At 39.5% G+C, this 25,652-nt stretch overlaps 2 protein-coding genes and 1 long non-coding RNA gene across 4 annotated transcripts in view; 1 reads left to right on the forward strand and 2 right to left on the reverse strand.

Annotated features, from left to right (window-relative positions):
- LOC146516524 (procollagen galactosyltransferase 1-like) overlaps positions 1-7,299 on the reverse strand; it is a 23,728-nt gene extending 16,429 nt beyond the window's left edge. Inside the window, exons 1-3 of one of the 2 annotated variants that reach the window (XM_085163531.1) lie at positions 6,543-7,287; positions 1,275-1,385; positions 1,061-1,178 (exon numbers count right to left, since the gene is read on the reverse strand). In XM_085163531.1, coding sequence (XP_085019657.1) covers positions 1,061-1,178; positions 1,275-1,385; positions 6,543-6,760 — 447 coding nt within the window. In that variant the 5' untranslated portion in view covers positions 6,761-7,287. Of the gene's footprint in view, positions 1-1,060; positions 1,179-1,274; positions 1,386-6,542 lie in introns of both variants that reach the window. The other variant, XM_085163533.1, reaches the window with a different exon arrangement.
- LOC146516525 (uncharacterized) overlaps positions 1-18,223 on the forward strand; it is an 18,616-nt gene extending 393 nt beyond the window's left edge. The window contains exon 2 of the long non-coding RNA XR_014874651.1: positions 179-18,223. This is a non-coding gene — a long non-coding RNA (uncharacterized LOC146516525). The remainder of the gene's footprint in view (positions 1-178) is intronic.
- On the reverse strand, positions 17,848-25,091 carry LOC146516526 (long-chain fatty acid transport protein 1-like). Its single transcript, XM_085163530.1, has 14 exons — positions 24,839-25,091; positions 24,581-24,760; positions 24,333-24,471; positions 23,969-24,224; positions 23,679-23,837; positions 23,063-23,132; positions 22,764-22,855; positions 20,787-20,896; positions 20,440-20,649; positions 20,207-20,333; positions 19,964-20,101; positions 18,536-18,700; positions 18,298-18,444; positions 17,848-18,208 (listed from the first exon to the last, which is right to left on the reverse strand). The coding sequence occupies exons 2-14, from the start codon at positions 24,748-24,750 to the stop codon at positions 18,051-18,053; spliced, it is 1,941 nt and encodes a 646-aa protein (XP_085019656.1). The 5' UTR covers positions 24,751-24,760; positions 24,839-25,091; the 3' UTR covers positions 17,848-18,050.
- Between the last annotated feature and the right edge of the window lie 561 nt (positions 25,092-25,652).

A 25,652-nucleotide genomic window follows, 5' to 3' on the forward strand; every position in this document is an offset into this window, starting at 1 on the left:
CGCCAGTGTCTGGCAGCCTCGCCTCTGTCTGTGCGCCCCAGGGTGGCTGTGGCTACAATGTAGCTTGCCATCACCTGTGTGTGAATGGGTGGATGACTGGTTGTGTAAAGCGCTTTGGGGTCCTTAGGGACTAGTAAAGCGCTATACAAATACAGGCCATTTACCATTTTTACCATAGCATTCAACTCAGTGCAAAAAAAGCCGTAATCATCATCCCACCACCACCGTGCTTGGCAGTTGGTATGAGGTGTTTGTGCTGATGCTGTGTTTGGTTTTAGACAACCTATGCATTATGATCAAACATCTCCACTTATTGTTCCAAAACTCTTGTGGTTTATGCAACTTTGCACAGAGTCCTATAAAAACTCTCTTTTTCACATGACTGTATGTAAAACTATATGGTAGGAACTAGTGGAAAATCTTTTAAATTGTTATTTCTTACTTACATCGCAAATATTAATAAAAAACAATGCATATTTACCTGTTTACCTAATATATGAAGGAATGATGTAAAACAGTCCTATCTCAAAGTACTGGCTAACTGGCCACAAGTTTACTTGTACACAGGTATTAGCACGCAAAAGTTCTAAATAATAATGGTTTAAAACAATACAATTGTATAATACACTGAAAGCCTAACTTCTTGTGTACTTTTGCATTGTCGAATCGAAACAGCTCTAACAAAACAGCGAAAAAATTAATAAATAAAAAAGACAAGCTCATTTCTGGCAGTTCAGCCTTTAGTTACCAGGTACACGGAGCTGTAGTTGTTTACAAGTGCAAAAGCACTGTTCTTCCCTGAACTAGGGTTTTAAAACTATAAAGAATTTAACATTTGACACAACAGCATTAGTAAAAATGTCAGCCTGAAATTTGCATATTTTGAATTTTTTTAGCTCAGTTCTCTGAAGAGATATAAGCATTTGTGGATAATGTGGATGAGTGGCTGTTAAGAGAGTGGAGTGTCGTGAATCAGCGTATTGTAATTTCCACAGATATCGCCTTATTCACAGAGCTGAGAGCACATAGTTGTAGAGCTGCAGAGTGGATGATAGCATACCAGAAGATAGTCTGCCCATATCTCACGGGCAGTGTCCAGCGCTGCCTGACGGAGCTTCATTACATGTTCATAACGGAGATTATTCCAGTGCTTGGGCCCCACCTCATCTTCAAAGGCACTGAGGCATGCAAAGACAGATGCATTAAGTAATGTGCACACCACGCACACACAAACACGCACAGAGACCCATTGTCACACATGGGCACGCACGTACCTGGGTTCATCTTCGGGTCTCCACTCCACATAGTGGTAATAACTCTGGACCTTGATGAGCCACTCTCTTAGGATGGCTGTAGTGTTATCTATGTTGTGGTCTGTCGCCACCCTGTGGGAGTGATGACAGGAGAGAGCGAACTCTGAGTAAAGAATAGTTCTGCTGGTACCAACAAGTATTAAGACTTAATTTGGCTTAAAGGGAGATGAACATGTATCATTATGTGTGAAATTTATTATTACAATATACAGTATATTAGAGACATGCTGGAATAGCATTGGTCCCAATCCTAGCATTAATAAGACAAGGCTGTGAAACCTAGGAAAACTATTTTTCGTCGGTGTCGCTATAAAATTCTGTTTTATTGGGTCACTGACTACATTTCAAACAACCACAGTAATCCCTGTACATGATGTACTTTTATTTATTAATATTCGCCAGCATTTATTATTCTGCCACTCAAACAGCATTTTCTCAGCAGGAGCCCTGTTGTTTTCTCTTCTGTTCTGTCTCATTTACTGCAGTCAGCTAATGTCTCTGCATAAATAGTTACACAAAGCTTCTGCTTTTGGAAGAAGAATGATCCTGTTCAGTTTTATACACTGAAGTATGGAGGTGGTAGAGAGGATTATAGATTGATTATTGGTTGTTTTCCAATCAGGATTGTGAGTTGTTTCCAAAAATCAAGCGGGAAATGTTTTGTGCATTAAGTAATAAAGTTCAAATAGTTTGCAACACTTGACGGTGCACAAACTCAACATTTTTAATATTCCAAAATCGTACAGAAATGAGCATCAGTAGATCAACACGTCTTGACTGGAATAAAGACATTTAATAACTAGGTGAAAATTTCAAATATCAATCAACTGTACAAAATATTTCAGCCTTAAAATTCAGTCATTTTTAGATTTAATTATCCACCATCTATTTATATGGCACCAATATTTTTTTATTGTAAGGTAAAGCCCCAACAAACCTTATAATGCTATTATGGTGTTAGCAAACTAAACCTTGCTAAACATTCAACAGAGTTGGATCAAGTTCAGCATTCATTCTAGTACAGGGGTAGGCAACTCCAGGCCTCGAGTGCCGGTGTCCTGCAGGTTTTAGATGTGTCCTTGATCCAACACAGCTGATTCAAATGGCTAAATTACCACCTCAACATGTCTTGAAGTTCTCCAGGGGGCTGGTAATGAACTAATCATTTGATTCAGGTGTGTTGACCCAGGGTGAGATCTAAAACCTGCAGGACACCAGCACTCGAGGCCTGGCGTTGCCTACCCCTGTTCTAGAGATAAAAGACTAGGTGTTCTAGTCCTGGTGAGGAAAGATTTAGCATCATTAAATTAGCTGATACCTGTTTCTGTGTTTTGCACCTACAGTTTATTAATGCATCTTGCTAACTAGCTTTAGCTGATAAATTGAGATTCAACCTTTTTATCCACATATGACAGTTTCAAGAAAACAATAACAACATGTAAGTGGCTGAAACACCAACACTGAGACTTCAAAATACAGAGTCAACAACCAGTGGGCTGATACAATGGTCACGTGTTTCATACTGTCTGTGCTGTGTACTGGTTAATCACAAACTTTGTCTTGCGAAACAAAGCAACTACAACTCTGAAGGAAACGAAACAAACTGAAAAATGCTGAAACAGCCCACAAAGCTAAGATGTATGAGAATATTTGGGTGGTAAGCTCTAAGTCATTGCATAAGCCTCTGAAGGTTTTTTATCCATGGTCACAAACCTTCAGAGGCTTGTGTTGGAACCTAAAATTAATGTATAAGTAATGTATATAATAAATATAAGTAATACATGTTAATATCAAGCAAGGTCATTTTTCATGTGCTGCAGCCTGGCATTCTTTCAGCTGATGACACGGGGATACCCTACACATTCTCATCCCTGACATGCATTCACCAATGCAGATTTCAATTACAGTCGAAGTTAAAAGGTTGGATTGAATGTCTTTAGCATAATTAGAATAGTCCTTTATTGCACACATTCCACTTTGGTCCTTTACTGCTTATGCTGTCCTGTGCCTGACTGCCTTTATGTGACTGCCTTGTGATTTCTGTAAGTAGGCTTTAGAAATAATTCTTCAGGCTTCTTAAAGGACACTCTGATCTCTTCTTTGAACGCCCCGAACGTGTTGCCTTTTATTCCATTCTCTATCAAAGTGATCCCACACTGCATTAATGACTTTGAGGTTTGGACTCTGGGGAGGCCAATGCATCACTCAAAGTTTTTTATTGTGTGTGGTTTTTTTTTATCTAAGTATTCTTTTTCTGCATTGGCAGTGTTTTTAAGATCACTGTCAGACTGAAAATGAAACTGTCATGAAACAATCAGACACCTTCAAGATGGTGACAGTACTAACAATTACATTATATTAGAAAGATCTCCACTAGCACTGGGTGAAATGCTGCACTAAATCGTGTTTTCCAAATGGATGTAGACAGTCACTGTTGTACCTGTCTCTTGACTAAATTTTTCAAATTTGGATTCATCAGTTCATAACACCTGTTGCCACTAATTTTCAGATGTGTCTCAGGTCCTGTGTTAGGTCTTTCCTGGATTTGTTCACATTTGTTAAGGTTATGTCTTTAAGACACTGTTTTGACCTTCTTGATAAAAGAAAAATGTTATTTTTCATACATTCAACTAAAGAAATGACATGTTTTTGTGACAGGCTACTAGTAACAAAATGTCTAAAGATAAAATTTAAATGAGATATTTGCTAAATTGTCTGTTATGTGTAGACACGACGCCGGTTCAACACTTGAGTTGGGTGTCTGTTCTATTAATGGGTCAGTGTTAAGTGGCTCAATAAACAAACTGAAAATGACACAAAGACTAAGCTGAACATGAGTGAAATGTTCAAAGAAAAACTTGCCAATGAATATGTTGATATTTAAAGAGTGCAGTTTAATGGCAACCTAAGACACTTTAGGACATTGATAGTCTGAGCCTGAAGGACAAATTCACAGTGCAAAAAAAAAAATAACCCTAAAGAAAACAAACATGCTCCTGGCTGTGCTGCTCGTCTAATGGACATTTTGGGGGATTGGAAACAGCAGGATCCTCTGCTGAACACTTTTGGGTCTTAGCGAGAGACAGAACTCTCATCACCAGCGATGATGCTGACTGATAAAATCTTTGACATCAAATTTGACATTTTCTCTATATCCAAGTTCAAGCTCCACAGTGAATTAACAGCTACACTCCTACTAGTGCTCAAAATGAGACTCCCAGCGCTGCTGGAAGCAGTGCAGGGCTACAAACGGATGTGACCTTGAAGAAGATAACAAGCAAATGTAAACCAGCTTTTGATTTTCATACGCTCAGTTGCTGAACTTTTTGAATGCCCTCATAATCCTTTTTATGGCCTTGCTGTCATTTGAGGTTCAAAGCGTCACATCGCTAGTATCAGGTGTGGACGGGGAAAGAAAGGCAGACAATAGAGCCACAGAAGGGGAGGGTGGCATTCAGCTGCTCTCTGTGCTATCATAACAAATCTAAGTGTGTCAGGGAGGGGCAGAGACAAAGACAGAAACACAGACGGAGCGTGAAAGAGGGAAAGAATGTGTAACACGGCAGAAATGGATTTAACTCCAACCCTGTCATGTAATGAGCGTCAGTCAACGTGCTGCTGATGTTAGCCTTCCCATCTGTCTGTGGCGTTTTTAACACAGCGGTGTCATCTCAGCACCTACATGTGACCAGCTAACCAATCTATCTTCTTCTCCCACGCTCTCTCTCTCTGCATGTGTCTACTTCTTTTCTCTCCGTTGGACACAAATTTCTGACAGCTGTGAAGTTCTGAATGGCCAGAGGTAGTGAATTAAAAAGGGTTTGTGAAAAATAAATATGTGTGATTGCAGCCATGCCTAACGGATATGAGAGTGCTAGGGAAAAAAAGGAAGGAGGAGGAAGATGATTTATGGCTTGATGATAACATCCCCACTGCATGTCCCTGCAGAGCACACACACTCACCATTGTGTGTGTGTGTGTGTGTGGCCGTTTGCCAAGTATTTCATCTTAACCTGTCACGTTGATAACTGCAGACATCGACAGGTGGCAAGCCAGCAGCTCAGAATATGTCTTTCACACTGCATTTCAAAACTTTTTATATCAGCTCTTCCACGGAGAGATGAGCTATGCTGTATATCAAAGCGAGCCCGCTGAAAACTGGCTGCCACATGGGCATGGTTAAAATCAGGCACAAATATCTGGCTCAGACACAAGGAAAGAAGCTCAACATCCAGGTTGGTTTGTTTGAAGAGGCACGCGGACACTTGAATCCCTCGTTCTGGGTCTGATGGAAAAAGTTCAATTCAGCATTTAAATGAAGCACGGCATCCTCTGATCAAACAGCCATTTCACAGGAGTGACTGATGTTTAGTTTTAATTCCCCTTCCTGCTGTCACATTAAACACAACTCTGCTAGAGGCGTTTAGCCCCTCATTTTCTTTCATTAGGCCACTGGATTGCCAACTAGCATATAATCTAACCTGTCAGGTGTGAATGCTGATGAAAAATTTAAAAGAATCTCTCAATTTTCAAGAACAGATCTACTGGCAGGGGATCACAGGAAGTTAGCAGAGCTGGAGACAGGAAAAATCTAGAAGGAGGGGGGCTGGGTGGCAACAGAAAAAAAACAGCCTTAAGGTAAAAGAAGATGAGTCCTGCGGAGGCGTTTTAATACACGGGCTCACGTTCACAGTCTATTGTGTCTGGTTGCATTGTAAAAGATGTATTCAAAATTGTTTTAAATACTAGTTTTGTTTCCAGACGACTTTTGGAGGCGAAGATGAGGAAGGGGAAGAGGGAGGGGAAAGAAAGGGGAGGGATAGGGGAGAAAGAGAGGGACTATGTAAGAGAAGCTCCGTGACTGAATGGAACTTTTCATGGGCTTGACTCTGCAGGCGGAGTTCGCCCTCCCTGCTCTGCCAGCTCAGGTCCACACAGTAGGGGAAGCCACGCTGCTCCCAGTTGCACTCATTTCATCTCTGGTGTCATTTACAAAGATAAAGCCCACGCTGCATATGTGTTCACACAGCTTTAGAACACAGCGCCCCCATCTGATCGAATCTCACAAGCGCACGCGCAAACGCACGCAGAGTTTTCTTCTATAATTTAAACCCGGGCTCGACGTGTCTCTCGTGCGCCACTGAGAGCTTACAGTGAATCCCATTTTGTTGTACTTTACTGTCAGCTAGTTCCTTTAATACGTTGACACGACACACTGATGACACTCACCACAGCGCAATGCGGTCCTTCGGGTAGTTCAGGCGCTCGATGGTTCCGAGGAACAGCGGCAGAGAGTGCGCCGAGTTGCGACAGACCAGCGCGATAACGACCCGGGGAGCGAGGATCGGAGACTCGGGGCTCCAGCGCTCCTCGGGGAAATAGCCCCAGCTCCGGCCCGGCAGGAGAACGAACAGCAAGGTAAGCAGTAGCGAGCTGACCCGGTGCATGGCAGGGACGAGTAACTCCTAGAAGCCAGGGCGGACAGAGAAGGAGACTGGGGGATGTAGTAGCCAAGGGTCCCGCTGTTGTATTATGCCGACAGTGTGTACATGGCAGAGGAGCTGGCTGAATTAAAGGGCAGGTCTTGACTGCTTTAAGGGGAACTCTCTGCTGTCCAAAGGCCGTTGCTTCGCAGCCGCTATGCACCACAGTTACAGAGAAAATTAACCGCGAGCTACTGACAGGTTAAGCTAGAATGAACCCTACCTATATATATAAAACAACCTTCTCTTTCCTATAAGGCCGACTGGACTCACACTTTGCCATATGCTGCCCTCCCCTTTAAGAATAGATCCAGCTGTAGCAGATGGAAAGCCGTTTGGGCGTGTCAGATGTGTTGAGCACACTGCAGGCCTGTCATACCTCTGCAACATATCGTCCAGAAACTCTAAACTAAGGGGATTTACGCTCTGCTTTGGAGCTACTGTTTGAGTAAAGCCTTTCATCTCATGCCGTGTCCCATAATCATGCACCTGTTATACCCAAGTGACAATATAATCATGATAATGACAATAATGGTGATTTTTGTATACATAAATATTAATTACAGAGCAAATAATTAAAATCATGGTGTACAGCAAACCTAAGCACTACCAGGCATTTTACTGATTAACACTAAACTTGAATGATTAAAATGAAAGATATTAGTGAGAAATGATTCCCGGATCTCAACGTGAGAAGAAATCCGCAAGTATAAGATTGTGTAATTGGCCAGTGTTGAGTCTTTTTGCTGGAAAGTGGTGGCGCTGAAGGTACTACAGTACCCCCTAGTGGATAGAGATGACCTACATGTCCACAATTACAAATGAAAACATAAAGTACAACTCAGACTCCATAAGCTACTTTTATTTTTCCTTATATTTTTTTCTTGGCTGCTTGCTTTAGTGGTTGCCATCGTGGATCATCTGCCTCCATCTCCTCCTATTCTTAGCCTCCTTTGTCACACCAATCCTCTGCATGTCCTCCCTCACTACATCCATTTATCTGTGCTTTTCCACTTTTCCTCCTGCATGGCATTCCTACAAGAAATATCAGTATAACTACCTTTGTCTTTGCCATCATATCAGCTAGTACTCTCTGTTTACCAGCTATAGCTTACACCTACTCTCAGTTCTTAACTTCTAACTTTCCTTCTCTCTTGTCGCCTCCCCCTCTCCTCTTCATATGTCTTCGGCCAACAGTACCGTAGTTTCCACAGGCTCCTTGTTGGCCAACAGCACCAGAGGCAATCATTGTTAATCTCCGACCAGTGCGGAATGGGACCCTCCTTACTGGTGGTCTTTAATATACAGTGCACTGGCCTGTCCCCATATACATACATACATAATAACATTTTAATCACTATGAATCCAAAGTAGAATTGCGCTTTTGAAAGCATTCAGCATGGCCACTTTTTAATGGTTTGATACAGCAATCCATTTCTGTTATTAAGCATATTATTAACTACCTGTTAATAATAATCACTAATCAATGCATTTATAAACACACAGTACTCGCAAAAGTCTTGAAGCATTCCTCATTTATTTATAATTTGCTTTAAAAAAGACAGACTTTATTGTTTAAGTGGTCTTGAGCAATAGTCTTCCGTGATTTCTGAAGGTCTTTTAAAGGGGTTTTTTCTGACATGGGTTGTGCTTTAACTCATTTTTAGACCAGAAGACACAGCAGACAAGGGTGTCACTGTTGTATTATACTGACATGAGATTGGATTGGAGCTGGCTGACTTAAAAGGCAGGTCTGAACTGGTTTCGGGGGAACTCATTGTTGTCAAAAGGCCATTGCATGCCAGCTTGTATGCACCACAGCTACAGTAACATTGAACTGTGAGTGAGGTACTGAGAGGTTAGGTTATGATAAGACAAATCCTCCTTATGTATTCAAACAACCTTGTCTTTTTAATAAAGCCATCTATACTTTCCCTTTGACATATGCTGTCCTCCCTTTTAAGAATACATCACACAGTCTGCTCCTTGTACCTGAGCATTACAAAGTTTTTTTTTTGGTTTTTTTTGTTAAGCAACTCACTTATGACTCATTCAAACATAAAAAGGCATCTAACTAAATGGATGTGTTGTGTCTACACATACAGACAGCTTAGGAAAGGAGCAATTTTAAATTGTGTCTTTAGGCACTTTGTTAATAGCAGCCTATCACGGACAGTGACTGTCTGCAGCCATCTGTAAAACACACCGGAGGCTGTGAAATGGTTTGGTGCTGTATTTCATCCAGTGATGTTGGGGATCTTGTGAAAAGAACTCTGGAACTATGAATAGATACATTTTAATCTACCATATTATATCACCTGTTTGGCAACAGATTCATGTTTCAGCCTAAAAATAATTCCAAATGCATTCACAATGCATAAAAAGCATAAATTAATATAAAACCACACAGTGAAACCATTAGTTATGGATTGGCCTCCCCAGACCTCAACGTTACTGAAGCAGTGTGGGATCATCTTGACACAGCATGGAACCAAAGGAAGCCAAAATTCAAGAAGAACTTTGAAATACCATTCAAGAAGCCTGTAGAACAATTCCTGAAGACTACTTTAAAAGATTACAAGTTTGCCTAAGAGAGTTCAGACTGTGTTAAAGAATAATGGCGGTCATACCAAATACTGACTTTCAAGCTCTTTAAAATTGTACAAATAATAATTGTATAAAATATAAATATATATATATACACAATGAAACTGCCTTTCATAAGTTCTAACCGTTGTTGTGCAGTGTGCGTTTACTTTGCCTATATATGTTGTCTTCTGATCAGTATCCATATTAAATAACAGCTTATTTGGTAACTGTTTTATCAGCATTTGTGGAAATCTGCCTTTTATATGGTGTCCAGCTACAATATGTCTGTGCAACCTTTAATATGTTTTCTTACATGGTTTTACCTTCACAGACACATATGAGCTTTAAATTTATATGAACTGTATTTTTCAACGTATTTATTCTGATATTTTTCATATGGCGCTGAGGGTGTCATCCTAAAGTCACACATATTGTATCATCCTCACAACACCCCCACATGAAACGTGTTCTCACAGCTATGGTTTTGCTTTATTATAGCATCTTAAACTATTAACGCCTACTGCTGCGCTTAATTATGTAGCATTTTCTTTCTTATCAACCACTCAAAGCCCTTTAGACAACCAGTCTTTTTACCCATATGTTATATTGCATTATAATATAAAACAAAAGCACGTATTTTTAACTCAACCCTAACTTTGAGTCACCAGTTTCTTCCTCCTAAAATGCCTGTTTTTAGGAGGAAGCCGGAGTCAACCTTCAGGCACACGGAGAGCATGCTCGGAGAATCCCAACTGGGATTTGAATCAGGAACCTTCTGGCTCTGAGGCAACGTTTGCACCATTGTGCTAAGAACATGCACAGATCAGGCATAAGATTATGACCACCTGTCTAACACCGAGTGGCCCTTTTCTCATTCAAAATCCTTACACTTGACAATTTGTTCCTGCTTTTAATGCATCAGCTTTGAGAAGAAGAAAAAAATGTCGACTTGATCCCTAATATAACCCACCCATTAACAGGTGCCATGATGAAGAGATAATCAGTGTTATTCACCCATCAGTGGTCATAATGTTATGCCTGATGGGTGTATATATAGTCTCTTTTCTTCTGGTAGTTTAATTAATGTGCATTTTACAACCTAAATAAATGTACATGACCTTTATGTACGAGACTTTACATATTTATGTTTTTCTTTTTCTTGGAAATTGAACAGAAACATGCAAAGAATATAATTTTAGAGGTCAAAGCCTCTACTGTGCCGCCATGTAGTTCCTTCATGGCTCATTGCCTTCATCAAGGACTGAGAGCATATGTTTTTCTGAGTTTTTAGAGCAAGCTCCTTGTCTCCTCTGTCAAACATGATGCTTGGCATGAGTTTTTCAGATTCTGATTAAGAGCCTTCAGAGGTTTGGCTGGGCTTCTGCTGGCAGTCACAATGACGGAGCAGCTTGTCATGTACTGGTTCAGAGACACCAGAGATGGAGCTGTGGGGGATGTTGGGATTGACATGGAGATGCACAAACTGCTGTGGGACTGTCTCATCTCAGCAGGAAAACAAAATGTAGCATGTAACTGACAGCGTAACAAGTAATCGGTTCAAGATAAGCACGGCACACTTATTTTTAAACCAGAAACAACTCCTTAAGTCTGACTTAGACTAAAAATTACATATACCTTTTTTGGATATGAGAAGTCAGGATGTCTCTTAGGATAAATTCAAAGATAGTACAGGGATGGATAAAGAGAGGTTTTTCAAGCTGATACCTGGCATCATAGCAGGTCAGGTAATAAAACCATATTAATTTATCACAAGAATATTAATAATTTTGATGTGAGAAGAGAATTAAGCAGCTTACAGACATAAAAATGTAAAGAAATCCCTGCTCAGTCACACCTTGTGCAAGTACTGGCAGTGATATCTACAGGATCATTTGCAGAATTAATTGAGATGACAGAGTCAACAGTTCTGTTCCCAGGTGCAGGGTAAAATGAACATGCCCAGACAGAAACAGACACATACGGGGAAATGTGCAATAGCTTTGAATTTTACTCTGTGACAGCACAATCTGAACAAACTCTGGGGCATAAAACTCACAATTAATCTCACCTTATTACACACCATAATCACTCTGTCTTTGATCCTGCACAGCACTGCTGTGATCAGAGACCGAGCTCCAAAGTATCGCAGCACACATATTAAGCCCGTGGAAAGAAAGAAGAGTGACGGGATAGGAAAACCAATGTGATGGCATTTTAAAAATGCTTTTATTTGCATTACTTTACTGGGTATACAAAATGTTTCATTAATTCGCTTTGCGGAGAGCATTCTGAGTGGGCTTCCTGTGTGTCCAGTAGTGTCTCTTAGCCTTCTGCTGACAAATCCAACCTACACTGCCGCATGCAAGATCCATCTGCTCCAAGTCAAATGTCAGCATTTCAGATAACAGCACTTAAATTTTACCCTTCAATAATTCAGCAAACCGCACTGTGAAGCCACCAATTTTATCAGCTCATATCAGAGCTATGCAGTTGGTTTAAATAGCATAAAAACTACCTATAGGCTTTATAAAACATAGCATTAACATGGTTTAAAAAGAAAAGCTTACATCAACTTCCATTAAAATACTCTATGCATCTAAGGGCATGCACAATACTTCACATTCCATACTGTGTTTATACCTTTGCATGGCTGCCGGGTTAAAAAGTGAAGTCGGTAAAGACACTGAGGAATCACCTCTTTCGTCACCTAAAGAAAATAAGATTCGTGCTTTTGTTGTTTTCTTTGTTAATGTAAGACAAAATCTTACATTCTTTACACTGGTTTGATTTGTGAACATCTGCAATCCGGTGACATTATTTAAAAATCATAATGACAGATTTTGACATTAGTTCATCGCTTTGGATCTACGTTAGCTCTCGTCCTAATCCGTTCACACTGTTTATCCTTACCTTATCTTCATCAGACTTTTCACTGCGGTGGGGTCCATAAATCGTATGTTAGCAGTCAACACTCTGGACAAAGATGCCAAATAAAAGCATGTCAGTGCTTGTGCACTCCCATTCATTTGGCAGTTTAGCCTTAAAACCCTCAGTTTGTTGATAAAGGATAGATCTCCATTTATTGAAGGTCAGTCGTGGTATTTTTGTTGGTAAACCCTCAGAAAGACCTTTGCTTTCCTATTTTCAAGCTTCAGAAATCAGTTGTCTCTTTCATTTTGGCTTTCATAATGTTTGTCATTTCCACCTTCACGCTTCCACCTTTGCTTTTTTCGTTATTACGGGTGCAGCAATTGTGAAACTCTGAGGTGTTACTAAATGAGAATTTGGCAGATTTACTGTTTCCCCATTTTTATTCACAAAAAAAATCACAGATCTGTATGAATGTTAAACATTTAGCTTGCACAAAATTCATGTCACACAATCACTGACACTGATAAATGCTTATTTTTAATCTTATTTGTTGCGATGCTGAAATTATTCAGCAAGGAAAAACTAATATTCGGCCCATTTATCAAGCTATCCTCATTTATTATCTCTATCTGATGACACGTTACGCAGACTGACATTAAAGCTTTCACTAAACAAAGGAGTTTTCATCTCCTGCTGTCACCCAGCCGCCATTACATTGGCACGTCTGAAGTATTAACAGAACATAAGGGCTGGATGAACTGTCACTGACCTGACTGAAACTGAGTATGGTGAATAACAAAGGGAAGTTCTAGCTAGATACTGCCCTGCCTCTTGTTCAGCACCCTCATCAACTTGGAATCAAGCCACAAAATCCATTCTCTGAAAATGGTGCGACAGAGGTGAAGTGGCACAACACAGAATCAGCTGTTGTAATTGAGCAAACTGATGATAGAGCTATATAGCTGAGAGGGGTAATTGTGTGCAGCACACAGAGAATGACTAAGACATTGAACAATTTTACTTCAGAGACCCAATTTTCACTGTCCTTGAAACTGATAACGTTTGGAGAGAGAGAGAGAAAGAGGTAACAGTCAGCTGTCAGGATTACTGGGGCTGAGTGGGAGGACATCTGAAGATGATAAGAGAGAGCTGACAGAGGAAAAACATGAAGCCAAACTCTATAAAACCTGTATGGTAAACACATGAAGAGATGCAGGCAGAGGCAGCTTTTTTAGGTTGATGTGTTTCATCTTGTCCCTGCCACTGTCTCCGAACTTGCTGCTCAGAGTTTTGGCCAAAAACATGCCTGATTGAAGTTTACCCATTCACAGCAATCTATGTGTGCAAAGCGGCAAAAGTTATTTAAACTTCAAAAGTTCACTAGCATGACCCCTAATGGATAAAGGAAAGACTTGTTATTTTAATAAAAGCCTGAATCCTGGTAGTGCAAACACTGAATAATTTAAAACTTGATGCTGCATGTGTTAATATGAAAACTAAAAGAACCCCTGAACTGTGACTGTGCACGTTCCAACAAACACACGCAAGTACCAAACATTACCAGAACTTAATTACTGCTACAGTTCAATGGGAGGGAGACGACTGAGGTAGTAAAAAAAACTAAGAAAGGAATGAAGCTAGCCCTTGGATATGAAAATATATACCATAAATTACAGGGTCATAAAGTCAAGTTGACACTGCAGGGTGATATATGGCTACATCTGGTGGACGCACGTTGCCCGAGCTTTACGTTTGAGGTGGAGATATCGTTTCATGCAGGTCACAGAAAAAAGTAAGCCTCACTTCTCGACATATTGCACACGCAGCTCTAATACCAAGACACATGGGCACATGTAGCGCACTTCCACTAAGCTGTTTTCATTATTTGTCATCTGTTTCATACAAACATCCAGCTTCTGCATTCGTGAAACCAAGCTGGCATCACGTTTGAAGGCTTCAACTGTCACCGCCAAGTCCCTCTCCATAGACCTCTTCCTGGATTTAAGGCAAAAAGCCTTATCTTTCCTCTCTTGTTACTTGACTCTCCAGAGTTTTATGAGAAATGTGAGGAGCACTTGTCAGTGTTCTGTTTGGATGACTAGGACCCCTTAAGTAAACTATTTGCAGCTGGAAGCCATGCACGGCACATGGTTTACATTTTAACATGGGCAGCTATACGCTGAAAAGTGTTAGGTAATGAGCATAAGACTTTACATTTAAAGAAAGAATAGAAAATAAGCAATGCTGTTTTCCTATTACAGACTTTATAAGTTGAGGTTACATGAAAAGAGGGAGCTCGTATAAACATTTACCAAATATCTCACTGTGGTATTCTTAATTCTGCACTCCTTTTACTTTGGCATGCAGGAATTTAACCTCAAATTTCACAATGTTGTTTTCCAAGTTTTACCAAAGCAAAGAAACCTCTTTATTTGGCATCCCTTGTGAGTTATGAGCAGAAGATTAACCAAAACTATTTTCCCAACTTATTCCTTTATGTGAATACGATCAGAGACCCCACCAACTAAACTTAGCCAGTATTTTATGAAAAAAAAAAAGTTATTTCACATGTTTTTCTTTTCAAGGATGTATTTCAGATTTCTCTTGACAGGATCACAAAAGCGAAAGACCTAGAAGATATCTGTTTATTTCACTGAAAGCAATAAAGCAACTTCCTGAAGGATCAGATGCAGAGCAGCTGGCAGGAATTTACTTTTTTTCCTCAAGGACACTTCAGCGGGGTAGATGATTGCCAGCAAGAGTGCTTGAATGCTGGTGTTCTAGTTGCAGTTGCACCGATGTCACGAAGCCAAACCAAACATTAGCACGAAGACATCAAATAACAGCAGAGCGCTCGCAGCCTTACAAGATCTGAACCCTATTCTTTGCAAAGACTAAGGGGGCCCTCTCAAGACTGTTTCATACTTTTTCATTTGCATGCTTCCTGCAACCACAGCAAGCGGATATTTAAACAAGGCAGCAGTCGGGCTTTAAAAAAATCTCCTGTAAATATTCATTTTCCTTCCCAAACAGATGCCGCCTTGTGTTAATCCAAGATTAGTTGATTCAAGCTGAATTTAGAGTGAATTTCAAAGCAGCATCGAGCTGAAAACTGAGCTGGTAATAACTGTGTCTATCATTGTCTTACATATGTGCTGTCTCACAATAGTGAAGACATGAAATTTGAGCTGCACATACACGCACACATGCAGACCACAATGCCAAGAAAAACTGAAGACCTGGAGAGGTGGGTTGTGTTTCTGTCAAGTCTGTACAAATACGAGAAAAGATGTACTTTATTTTAGGTAAAAGACGTATTCTCATATTCAAAATATAACTTATGAAAAAGTAGTGGTAGTAGTGTTTCTGCTTTTTACTTATTTAAAAAGATGTACAGAAACATGCCAAAAATGAAGTAAAAGTACTTTTTGTGCAGAATGATCTCGTCATTGCTCTCCTGTTGTGGCACTTGATCAGAGCATCAGTTATGCTTCTTCTTAGTTTTTGTTATATAGTGTTGTGAAAAACTCTTTGCCCTTTCCTGATTTCCTTTTTTGTGCATCTTTGTCACACTAAAATGTTTCTGATCAAATGAATGTCAATGAAATGAATGTTAATATTAAATGAAAATAACCAGACTTAATATATTAAGGGAAAAAATCTATCCAAACGTATCTGGACATACATGAAAAGTAATAATTGGTTCTGCTATACTTGGCAGCAAAAACTGCAATCAAATATTTTAAATAACTGGCAATGAGTCTTTGGCATCATCGTGGAGAAATTTTGGCCAATTCGTCTTCTCTGAATTATTTTAATTCAGCCACACTGGGGTTTAGCATCACAAACCGGTGTCTTTTTTAACACTGGGTCAAGTAGGTTTGGATTGCTTTTTTCCTCTAGTAAATGAACATCTTTTAAAAACTAATTTTACTTTTATTTTGGCTATTTTTGTCTAATTTTTTTTGATGATTCGAAACATATGAGACTAACAAATATTAAAAAAACTAATAAATAAGCAATATATATAACAAACATTTGGTGTATACCACTCACGGTGATTTGGTATGTTAGGTACACAGAAGAACACATGGAGAGGGATTTATGTGAAAGACTTTTGTGAAACAACCAGAGTAACACTAAACACTGCAATGGAAAAAGTGAATCAGTCATGCAGTGAAATCCCTGACAGAAAAAAATTGTCACTGAATAAAGAGAAGCTTGATTCAATCAAATGTTTCACAACTAGTCAATGAATGAGAACGGGTATTTAAAATGACAAACTCTTTTTCACACAACTGCAAGGTTGGAATTAATTAGTTTGTGGTGTTGCTGTTTATTTTAACAGACAAGCATGATTGTGCCTGACGATATGATACGTTTTATATTAGTACGTGTGGAAAAACACTAGGGTAGCTGCTAGTATGTCTGATAACACATTGCCCTCTAGAGTTAGTTTGCATGAATGCATGCAACTTTCTGGTCTCTTCATGAACTCAAGAGGCCCTCGACCCCATAAAAGATGGACAGCATCTGAGGGAGTCTCCTGGGGTCAACAGTTTCTACATCACACAGACAGGAACAGAACAAAATATGGGTAAGTTTGCCACTTCCACAGCCATCCCTAGTCTTATGCATGCTGCAGGAGGGGTCTTTAAAACTTGAATATGCTGTTAGGATACAGTGTCAGCCTTGTTTGTTTGTCCTGATAGTTTCAGTCAGATGAGAAAAAAAACTGTCCACTTGCGTCTGATTGGCCTTTATTTATTTATTGAGCTTTAGTTTTGTTTATATAAGTCTGTAACCTTCTGCCTGTTTAATCATCTTCATACATGTAACTCCAGTTAGTTCTCGGTGTCAATATATGCCCATACATTCCTTTAGTCTCTGTTGTCACTTTTCTCATGTGCTACCTTGGTGCTCTGTTTTCCTTGGAACCTGCTCCTTGTTCCTCTCGTTCGCAGCCTAATAAAGATGCTTTTCTGTTGTTGAATCTGCTTCATCCACATTGGAATTCTCAGCACATCAGTTGCAGACAGCAACCATGTGCCGCAAGTTTTTGGGAGAATGATTGATATTAACCCAGATATCATTTTTAACTTTAAAATACAATTTAGTGTCAGTGTCTGCCTTAAAAGCCAATCAATGCCCAGGATGTACTGTGATATAACACACTGGTGCTTGGACTCAACATGACTGGTATTAGGTGATGAAAGTTAAAAGTCACTTTGCTTTCACAAAAAGAACCCACATATTTTGTGCCGTGATTCAAGGCTACTAATTTTGACACATGATAACTTGAGAAAAATGCTTAGAAGGATAAAATGTAACTTGCACCGGGACTGGCTGGCACAGGCATTCACAAGATGGTAATTCAAGTTTGCCGTGTGGTGCTGTCCTGAGTCTTTCTGTGCTGCTCTGTTTGAAACAAGTCTTTAGGCAGCTGTGGAGTATTGGTCATGTTAAAAAATGAATTTTCAAATAATAGTTATTTGATATAGTTATTACTTAATTTCCATAAATTACTGAGTTTTCATTCTTTTTCTTGTAAGAAGAAGAAAATTTTTATTACTAGAAATACAAAAAAAATCTTATTTATTATGATGGGAAATTCACACATTGTTCATATATGTATATACATATATAATGCCTCAGAGAAATCTGACCAAGCCAAATCTATTCAGGTAGATGAGCTTAATGTTCATCTTTAAAAAACAACAAACACAAAATAACTATATCAAAAACACAGTCAGAGTAAGTTGTGTTAACCCAGTAGCCTTGTTAGCTCCTTCTTTCAAAGAGACACTTTCCCTTCATTGATGGCATCATATAATTCATCAGTGACAGGCTGATAATGTCCAGCACGACTGTTCAGAAAATAAATCTTTTCACTCGAGTTTTGTGGCTTGTGTCCTTCCTTCTGCAGCCGTGTCTTCTGAATTTTGAAGGTACCTGTGAACAAGATAATATATATATATATAGTTTTTATGTAATTTTATAAAATCACATTGCCGTTTGAATGTTTTTTCACTGATGTTCACCTGTAGTGTCAACAGACGGCATGAATCGAAGGAAGACAGGGCGTGCGTAGGAGGGCAAAGCTCTTTGTACACCGATCAAGAATGCATCAAGGTCCAACTGGTTTCCCTCCTGAGCTATTGCTGCCATACCGGCCTTCCCTTCCACACCTGAACACAATAAAACACAGAGTATTCATCAGCTTTTGAGTCTGTTTATTTGCCTGAAATGTACCGATGAAATAAGTCATTTCATCCGTACCTGGCACAGACACTCCATAGACGGCAACATCGGTGTGTCCTAGTAGTTTGCTGAGGACTCCCTCCACCTCTGTCGTGGAAACGTTCTCCCCTCGCCAGCGAAAAGTGTCGCCGCTGCGGTCCATGAAATACATGTAGCCATAATCATCCATCACCAGTATATCACCTAAAGCACAGACAGTGACAGAGCAATAAAATAATCATCATTCTGATCGCTGAAAATGAATGACAGTCGTGAAAAAGAACGTATTCACAGGACTGGGAAATACTAAGTATAACCTTATTGCTTCCATAGGAATTAAAGAAATAAGCAGCAGCCAGATGCTTTTGAATTTTGAAAAAGCCAAAGACTCTACGGGCTTTACTTAGCATGTTAATTAGATCAATTAGAAAAAAGACTGAGCAAGTATGGCTAATTTGTAAAGGTTACCAAACAGAAAAAATCCTCTCCTGTCTAAAAACAATATGACACAGCTTAGGTTTGCAAAGCTGCATCTGAACAAACCTCAATACTTCTGGAATAATGTCCTTTAAATAGATGAGATCAAAGTAGAGATGTTTGGCCATAATGCACAGCACCATTGACTACAATCAGCTGTCAAGTACCATGGTGGAGGGGTGATTTGGGTTTGCTTTGCAATCACCGAGCAAAATCACTGCTCTTTAAGGCCATCTGTCTGACAACTAAAGCTTGGCCAAAGGGCCGCCATTCCAAGCACATTGTTAAGTCTGAAAAAATCCACAAAAAAAGGAATCAAGGTGTTGTAATGGCCCAGTCAAAATCTAGACCTCAACTTGATTGAAATTCCATTGTGGATGATAGGAGAGCTGTAAACAAACCAATGAACTGAAGCAACTTTGTAAAGAAGAGTCAAAATTCATCCAGAACAATGTGAGAGAATGACAACTCACAAAGCCAGAAAATGACTACTTTCAGTGAGGGTTGAATTCACGATTCACAAACTGCTTGAAGGCTTGCGCCTCACAATGCACCATCATCTGGCTTGGAAACTGTCGTAGCCTTTCATTGCAATCAATGGTCCTTGACACTAAAGTTGATGTTTGCTCTGTGAAAAAAAACGTTGTCTGTGGTGAAATTACAGATGCAGCAGCGAAAGTGTTCCGAATGGGACTTTCACTGCTGAAAATAGCGGCAGTACTGGAAGCAGTTCAGTGGTGTCATGATCATAAATTATTTTCAGTTTTCTTATGAAAACAGAAGCCAATTAAAATGTGAACTGCATGTAGTAAAAACTATATATATATAAAAAAAAGGTAAAAGTTCATATGGCAATTTAGCATCTGCAGCTTTCTTTTTCTGGATACCTGTGAGATGAAGCATGTACGATATTATAAAACTGGAAATCAAGAAACAGACAGTCCATCATTATTATTCTGACTAACATTAAAGAGACAAAATAAAACATGCCTGAGACATAAGCAGAGTCTCCCATCTTGAACACATTGCGAGCGACTTTCTTTTTGGTGGCATCCTGATCAGCGTAACCGTCGAATCTTCTGAGCGGATCAGTGTGGTTGATGTGTCCCACTAACATGCCTGGCTCTCCTGCAAAGATGAAAGATGATTTTTGCATTTGCTTACAACATTTTTGTTTGCCTTTTTTCTCTGTATTGTAGCTTTGCATGTATGTGTGTGTGTGCATGGTGTTACCTGGCTCACAGGGTATACAGAGGCCTTGTGAATCCCTCAGTAGTTCCTTGCTATCCTGCTGCACCCTGACCAGTCTGATGGGATAAAAATTTGGTAGGATGCGACTATTGAAGCCACACGCCCCGACCTGGATGTGCAAACATACAGCATAGCAGGTATGTAAAAAAAAATGTTGTGTTTTAAATTCTTTAGCCTCCTAAGAAATCAGTAAAACAACATCCAGGTAAGCATACCTTTCCATCTATGTTGAGCAGGCTGCAGTTGCACTCTGTGGCGCCATAAAATTCCCCAATTCTTTGGATTCTGAATCTCTTGACAAACTCTTCCCACACCGAGGGACGGAGTCCATTACCGATGGCAACACGGACCCTGTGACGAGCCTCTGATTTTCCAACAGGCTGGGCCAACAGATAACGGCAGATCTCTCCTATATACTGGATTACCTATGTGTGCGCACAGACATAGAGGTACAATTACACACTAAAACCGAATCGCAAGTCTTGTTTATAGAACTGGCTCAAGAAAATCAATAGGACATTTGGCCTGTGGCTAGGCACAGTTATTGCACCAGCGTACTCACAGTGCAGTTGTGTTTGGCACAGTCATCCCAAAAGCGACTGGCTGAGAATTTCCTCCTGATTACGACAGTCAAACCAAAGAGCAAACACTGGCCTAAACCCATGATGTTCCCTGTAAATATCCACATGAACACATGAGCACATACAACAAGGATTTCTGTGAAGCAAATATATACTTGTAAACTTGTTCTTTCTTTTACATATTGGCAGAAACAGTATCCCTCCTAGTCAACCATGCCAGCCATTTGAACAGTGTTAACACTTGAAAGCATGAAAGGTGAAAAGCTTTTCAAAAGACATTTAGACATTTATTAAAATTTCACTTATGAATATAGCTTGATTTAGCCTTGACAGTTACCAGTAGACCTCTTTTAGACCTCTCATTAAAAGAAAATTGCTCAGTGGGTAAACCTAAGTCCTTGATTTGAAATTATGTTGAAGTGAAAAACTTTGTAATAACCTAAATATGATAACATTTGCCCTTTTTTACTTTTACTTTTGAACCAAATTTAAAGAATTTAATTTAAAGTTATTCTTGTTTGTAGTGTTTTTTTAATCCCATGCATTCTATGCTCCCCTGTCATCATGTTTACTGCTCACCTTCATGTTTCAGTCATATGTAACCTATTTTGTTTACTTTCTGTTTCACACTGAAGATTAATTTTCTCGTGTTTCTTATTTCAATTTCTGCTTTTTGTTGCTAGCCTGTACCACCTGTACCTCTGCCTGCTTCCTGTCTTCTCTTGGTGTGCGTGTCTGTCCTATGTCAGTTTATTGTCACATTGTTTATTTGTTCAATGTTTTTTTTTATCCTCTGTAAAGCGTGTTGAGGCAGCTGTTGTTGGTGGTTTTGTTGTGCTGTCGGAGACTGATTGCAAATAGTTGAGCCAACTGGTTGCCCAGAGATTGAGCATGCAACACCCTCAACTTTGGACAACCACTTCTGATTGCAAGACAATTCCACAGGTCAATTGGTGGGGCAACCTGCCTCTGAAAAACTGCCGTCCATCTGCAGTCACTTGCAGACAAATTGGGAAATGTTGCCAATAAGTCTCATTAACAAACACAAACAGATTGCTAACAGCGAGTCAGTCTCAGCTGATAAGCGGAGCTTGTCTGCAGCACATCTCATTCAACTGACTGCCGGCTGCTTTTGATCAAGATTTTCAAGCATCTATGTCATTTTGCAGCTAATCGTTCTGTAGCAACTGAATCACTATTTCTGGAGGAATTTCTGAATTTCTGTTTGAAATCCTTGAGGTTCTGCTGGATTCTGAATAAGTTGTTCACATGACTTTGTCGCCATCGTGATGCTCCAAAGTTGCCTTGAAGACAGCAAATAACTGAAACAACTGGTCCCTGACTGCAAGGCAGCCTTTCCAGAGGCACCGAAATTGCAAGTTCATTGCACACAGTTATAACTTTAGTATAACTTTAGTCATGCTCCAGTCTCCAAACACTGTTGTCCTGAGTGTGACTTTAGGGTTCTTCTTCTTCTGCCCTTTTTGGTATGGATTCATGTTTTGTTTTCTCTTTTGGTATGTTTGGGGATTTTTGTATCGGCCAATAAAGTCTCACTTTTTGTTTATTTTTGCCTTCCTCCACATCCTGCATTTGGGTCGCGCGACAACTGATGAGCCTTCACCAAATTTAGCCCAGAAAATAACATCACTAAATGTCCAGTGAGATGAATGTCTGACTTCAGGAAAAAATTTATTTTTAGTATAACGATAAGATTTGTAAACCTCAAATAGATTTTACCATTTATCAAAGCCAATGGAAGTAAAAATATGTACTTTTTAAAAATGGGGTAATATATTACGTTAAAATAGACATAATAACATAAGAGCTATGAAGAATGATTCTGATTGTTATTACAATGACATCATGCTTGTAAAGATGTGTAAGCATGGGAAGTCTTATTTTATATTAATTTTAAATGTATTTTGAAAACACGGATGAGAAGAAACAAGGCCTACCTGCAGAATGATAGAGAGGAAGGCAGTTGTAGATGATGTCATCAGGACGTAAGCCAAAAGAATGAAAACCAAAAGCTGCGATGCGGTAATACCTGACAAAAAAGAACAACAAACTAAGTGACAGAAGTCATCATCATTACTTATCTCATTATTTAAAGGATTCTCTTAAAAGTGCAATTTTATGACTGAAATGTCATAGACATGTCTTATAACAAAATTCAAAGAGTACGTTTTGTTAACTGTTTAGGTCCCTCAGTGGACTGCATCACCTTTGCAGATGTTTCCACAGATAAACTTACCGACTGTGCACCACAACAGCTGCCTTTGGCATTCCTGTTGTACCAGAAGTGTAGATGTAGAAAAGCCTGTCTGCAAATACAAAGAGAAGAAGAAATTTCCATATTACATTCTCAAAACCTTTTGACGGTGTTTCACATGGGTGGCATGCACCGTGACGCTCCCGTCATTCTTTACATATTTTTTTGTTACTCTCTTTTCTCTCCGTCCCATACAGGCTAATCAAGTAAAGACTTGAAGTGTGTCAACATAGGAATGCTAAGCAATAACAAAGACAAAAACAATGCCTTTGTTAAAAGGCACAACAATATAAACGATTGAATTTAACATGGCCAGAGTTGTATTTGCATGCATTATATAAAATAAAAGATAAATATTGTTCATAGTCTTGAACTTTGTAGTAACTTGATGATTTTTTCCATTTTTTTTCCATTTTTTTGACACACATGTGAGCTAAATTAGAAAAGAAAAAATACACAAGACAGCCAATTTTGGCAGTCGGCCATTTACTCTAGCAGGCAAAGACTTGCTAAAGACAAGAATGTGTTGCAATCAAATCTTGTAAAATGTCAAATGCAGCATCCCCTATCCATGTGCACAAATTCTACAGAGCCTCACCATTAAACTCTTTCCTTATCTTGTAGAGTGGTGGGTGTGTGGGTGAACGGGCCAGCAGAGAGTCCAAACTCTGAACCTGAAGCTCATCCTTGTCTTCCTGCTTACCAGCGCTGAACAAAACCATGCTGGGCTGCAACATGCTACTCACTTCTGTTACAGCTGGAAGACAATCAAAAGTGTGAAAAATGTAAAGCAGGCAAACCAGCACATGTTTTATTAGCTGTTTTATTTCACCTCTGGCCAAATAAGCTCTGTATTTATCCTATAAATAAAGTATATTTAGTTCCCACCTCCAGTCATTTCCGATCCAAACACCATCGCTCGAGCTCCAGAAACACTGAGACAGTGTAGCAATGACTGCTGTCTAAGGTTGTAGTTGATAAGAGCAGCCTCAACACCTATTATAGCAAAACCCAGCCATAAAGCTGCCATTAAAGGCTGACTTTCCATGTACAAAGCCACCACATCACCCTCAGTCCAGCCCTGAGCCAATGCCCAGTGGGCCACAGCGTGGCATCTCTCCTGGAGCTCTTTAAAACTCCAAACCTGAAATGAAATGAAAATGTAAAATCAGTCATCTTAATTCAGTTTATTCGCTGTTTTAATTAAGGTGATATGTTTTCTTTCTATTTGTTATTCTTGATGAGACCTCACCTCTCCTGTGGCCTCATATATCAAGGCGGGCTTGTCTGGGTGTTCTGTCACTACCTGGGCAAACAGGGCAGGGATGGTTCTTCGGTTTCGCCGATGGTGATACATGGAAATTCTCACTTTAATTATAACAGCTAAACACCTTTTAGACACAAAGAAGAGGAAAGGAGAACAGTGAAGGGCATTTGCAAACAGGAATGGACCAGCATAGAAGCAAATGTGGGACAAGCCGATGCAAACTACCTACTTACATGAGGTCTCTTTTAACAGTATGCAAAGCTATATGAATGTTCTTCCAAGATCCCATATAGACCAAGCACAGCCCTAGCCCCACCAGCAGACTGCAGAGCCAGGGGAAGGAGCGCAGCCACACAGTGCCCAAACCAATGAAGCTCAATATGACGCCGATCTTTCGCTCCATGATCTTATCTCTGAGAATACAAACAATGACCTCAGGCACAAAAATCATGAAAATACACTCAACTGAAATCTCATGAGATGAGGCTTACCTCTTAAAGATTCTTAATTATGATAGTCCAAGAGAAAAATAATGGATTCAGCAGCAACAGTGTGCTGTGACGAGTTAAATGTCAGCTTCACCGTTAAGTTGAGTAACAGCACCAGAAGCAGCTCAAAGAGCTGTAAGATGTTTCCAAAGCCAGAGGTGAAATGCCTGATAAGAGGCAGCACGCAGCAGAGAGTTGCACAAGTTACAACCCATGCAGTTCCTGCGTCACCGCAGAGCCAGTGTGATTCATTACTCCTGAATCAAAGCGCTGCTGGTCCTGTTTATAAAATCAGAAATGTGTGATTTCATGAGGAAAATTATTTACTGGGTTCATGCATAGGCACGATTTCTTCATCTGAATAACTACAATAGGTTACTCACTTACAATCAAGGAAGAGTTTAATCATCAGTATTTATTATTTCCCAGAAAGGCTAATGAGCGCCAAGATTTTAAAAGCAGAGAGAAGTTCAATTTTATTGAATGTGTAGAAGTTATAACATTTGAATCCATTAAGTGTATAGGGCTTTTTTTTTAAATCATTACTAAATAAATCATTTTGATTAAAGCAGTTTTCAAAGGAAAATTTAAATAAAATCCTTTAAGAATAAAAAAGACTATTTGGATTCACAAGCAATATAAAAAACTATGCTTTATAAATCATTCCATTCCATGGAAGGATGGATGGATTTGGAATTTACATCAACAGCAACTCGGTCCCGGATAAGCGGAAGAAGATGGATGGATCAACAGGTCCATTCGTGGGGAAAAAAAAGGTGGTGTGTTATTGATTAATGCTAATAAACCACAATCTTCT

This window comes from Neolamprologus multifasciatus, chromosome 6, assembly GCF_963576455.1.
Source record: "Neolamprologus multifasciatus chromosome 6, fNeoMul1.2, whole genome shotgun sequence".
NCBI lineage: Eukaryota > Metazoa > Chordata > Actinopteri > Cichliformes > Cichlidae > Neolamprologus > Neolamprologus multifasciatus.

Coding starts and splice junctions, on each gene's coding strand:
- LOC146516526 (XM_085163530.1), bottom strand. CDS start 24,750: ATGGAGCGAAAGATCGGCGTCATATTGAGCTTCATTGGTTTGGGCACT. Junction 20,897..22,763: donor TCCTCTCTATCATTCTGCAG/GTAGGCCTTGTT, acceptor GGATATTTACAG/GGAACATCATGGGTTTAGGC. Junction 18,701..19,963: donor AGACTCTGCTTATGTCTCAG/GCATGTTTTATT, acceptor TCTGTGCTTTAG/GTGATATACTGGTGATGGAT.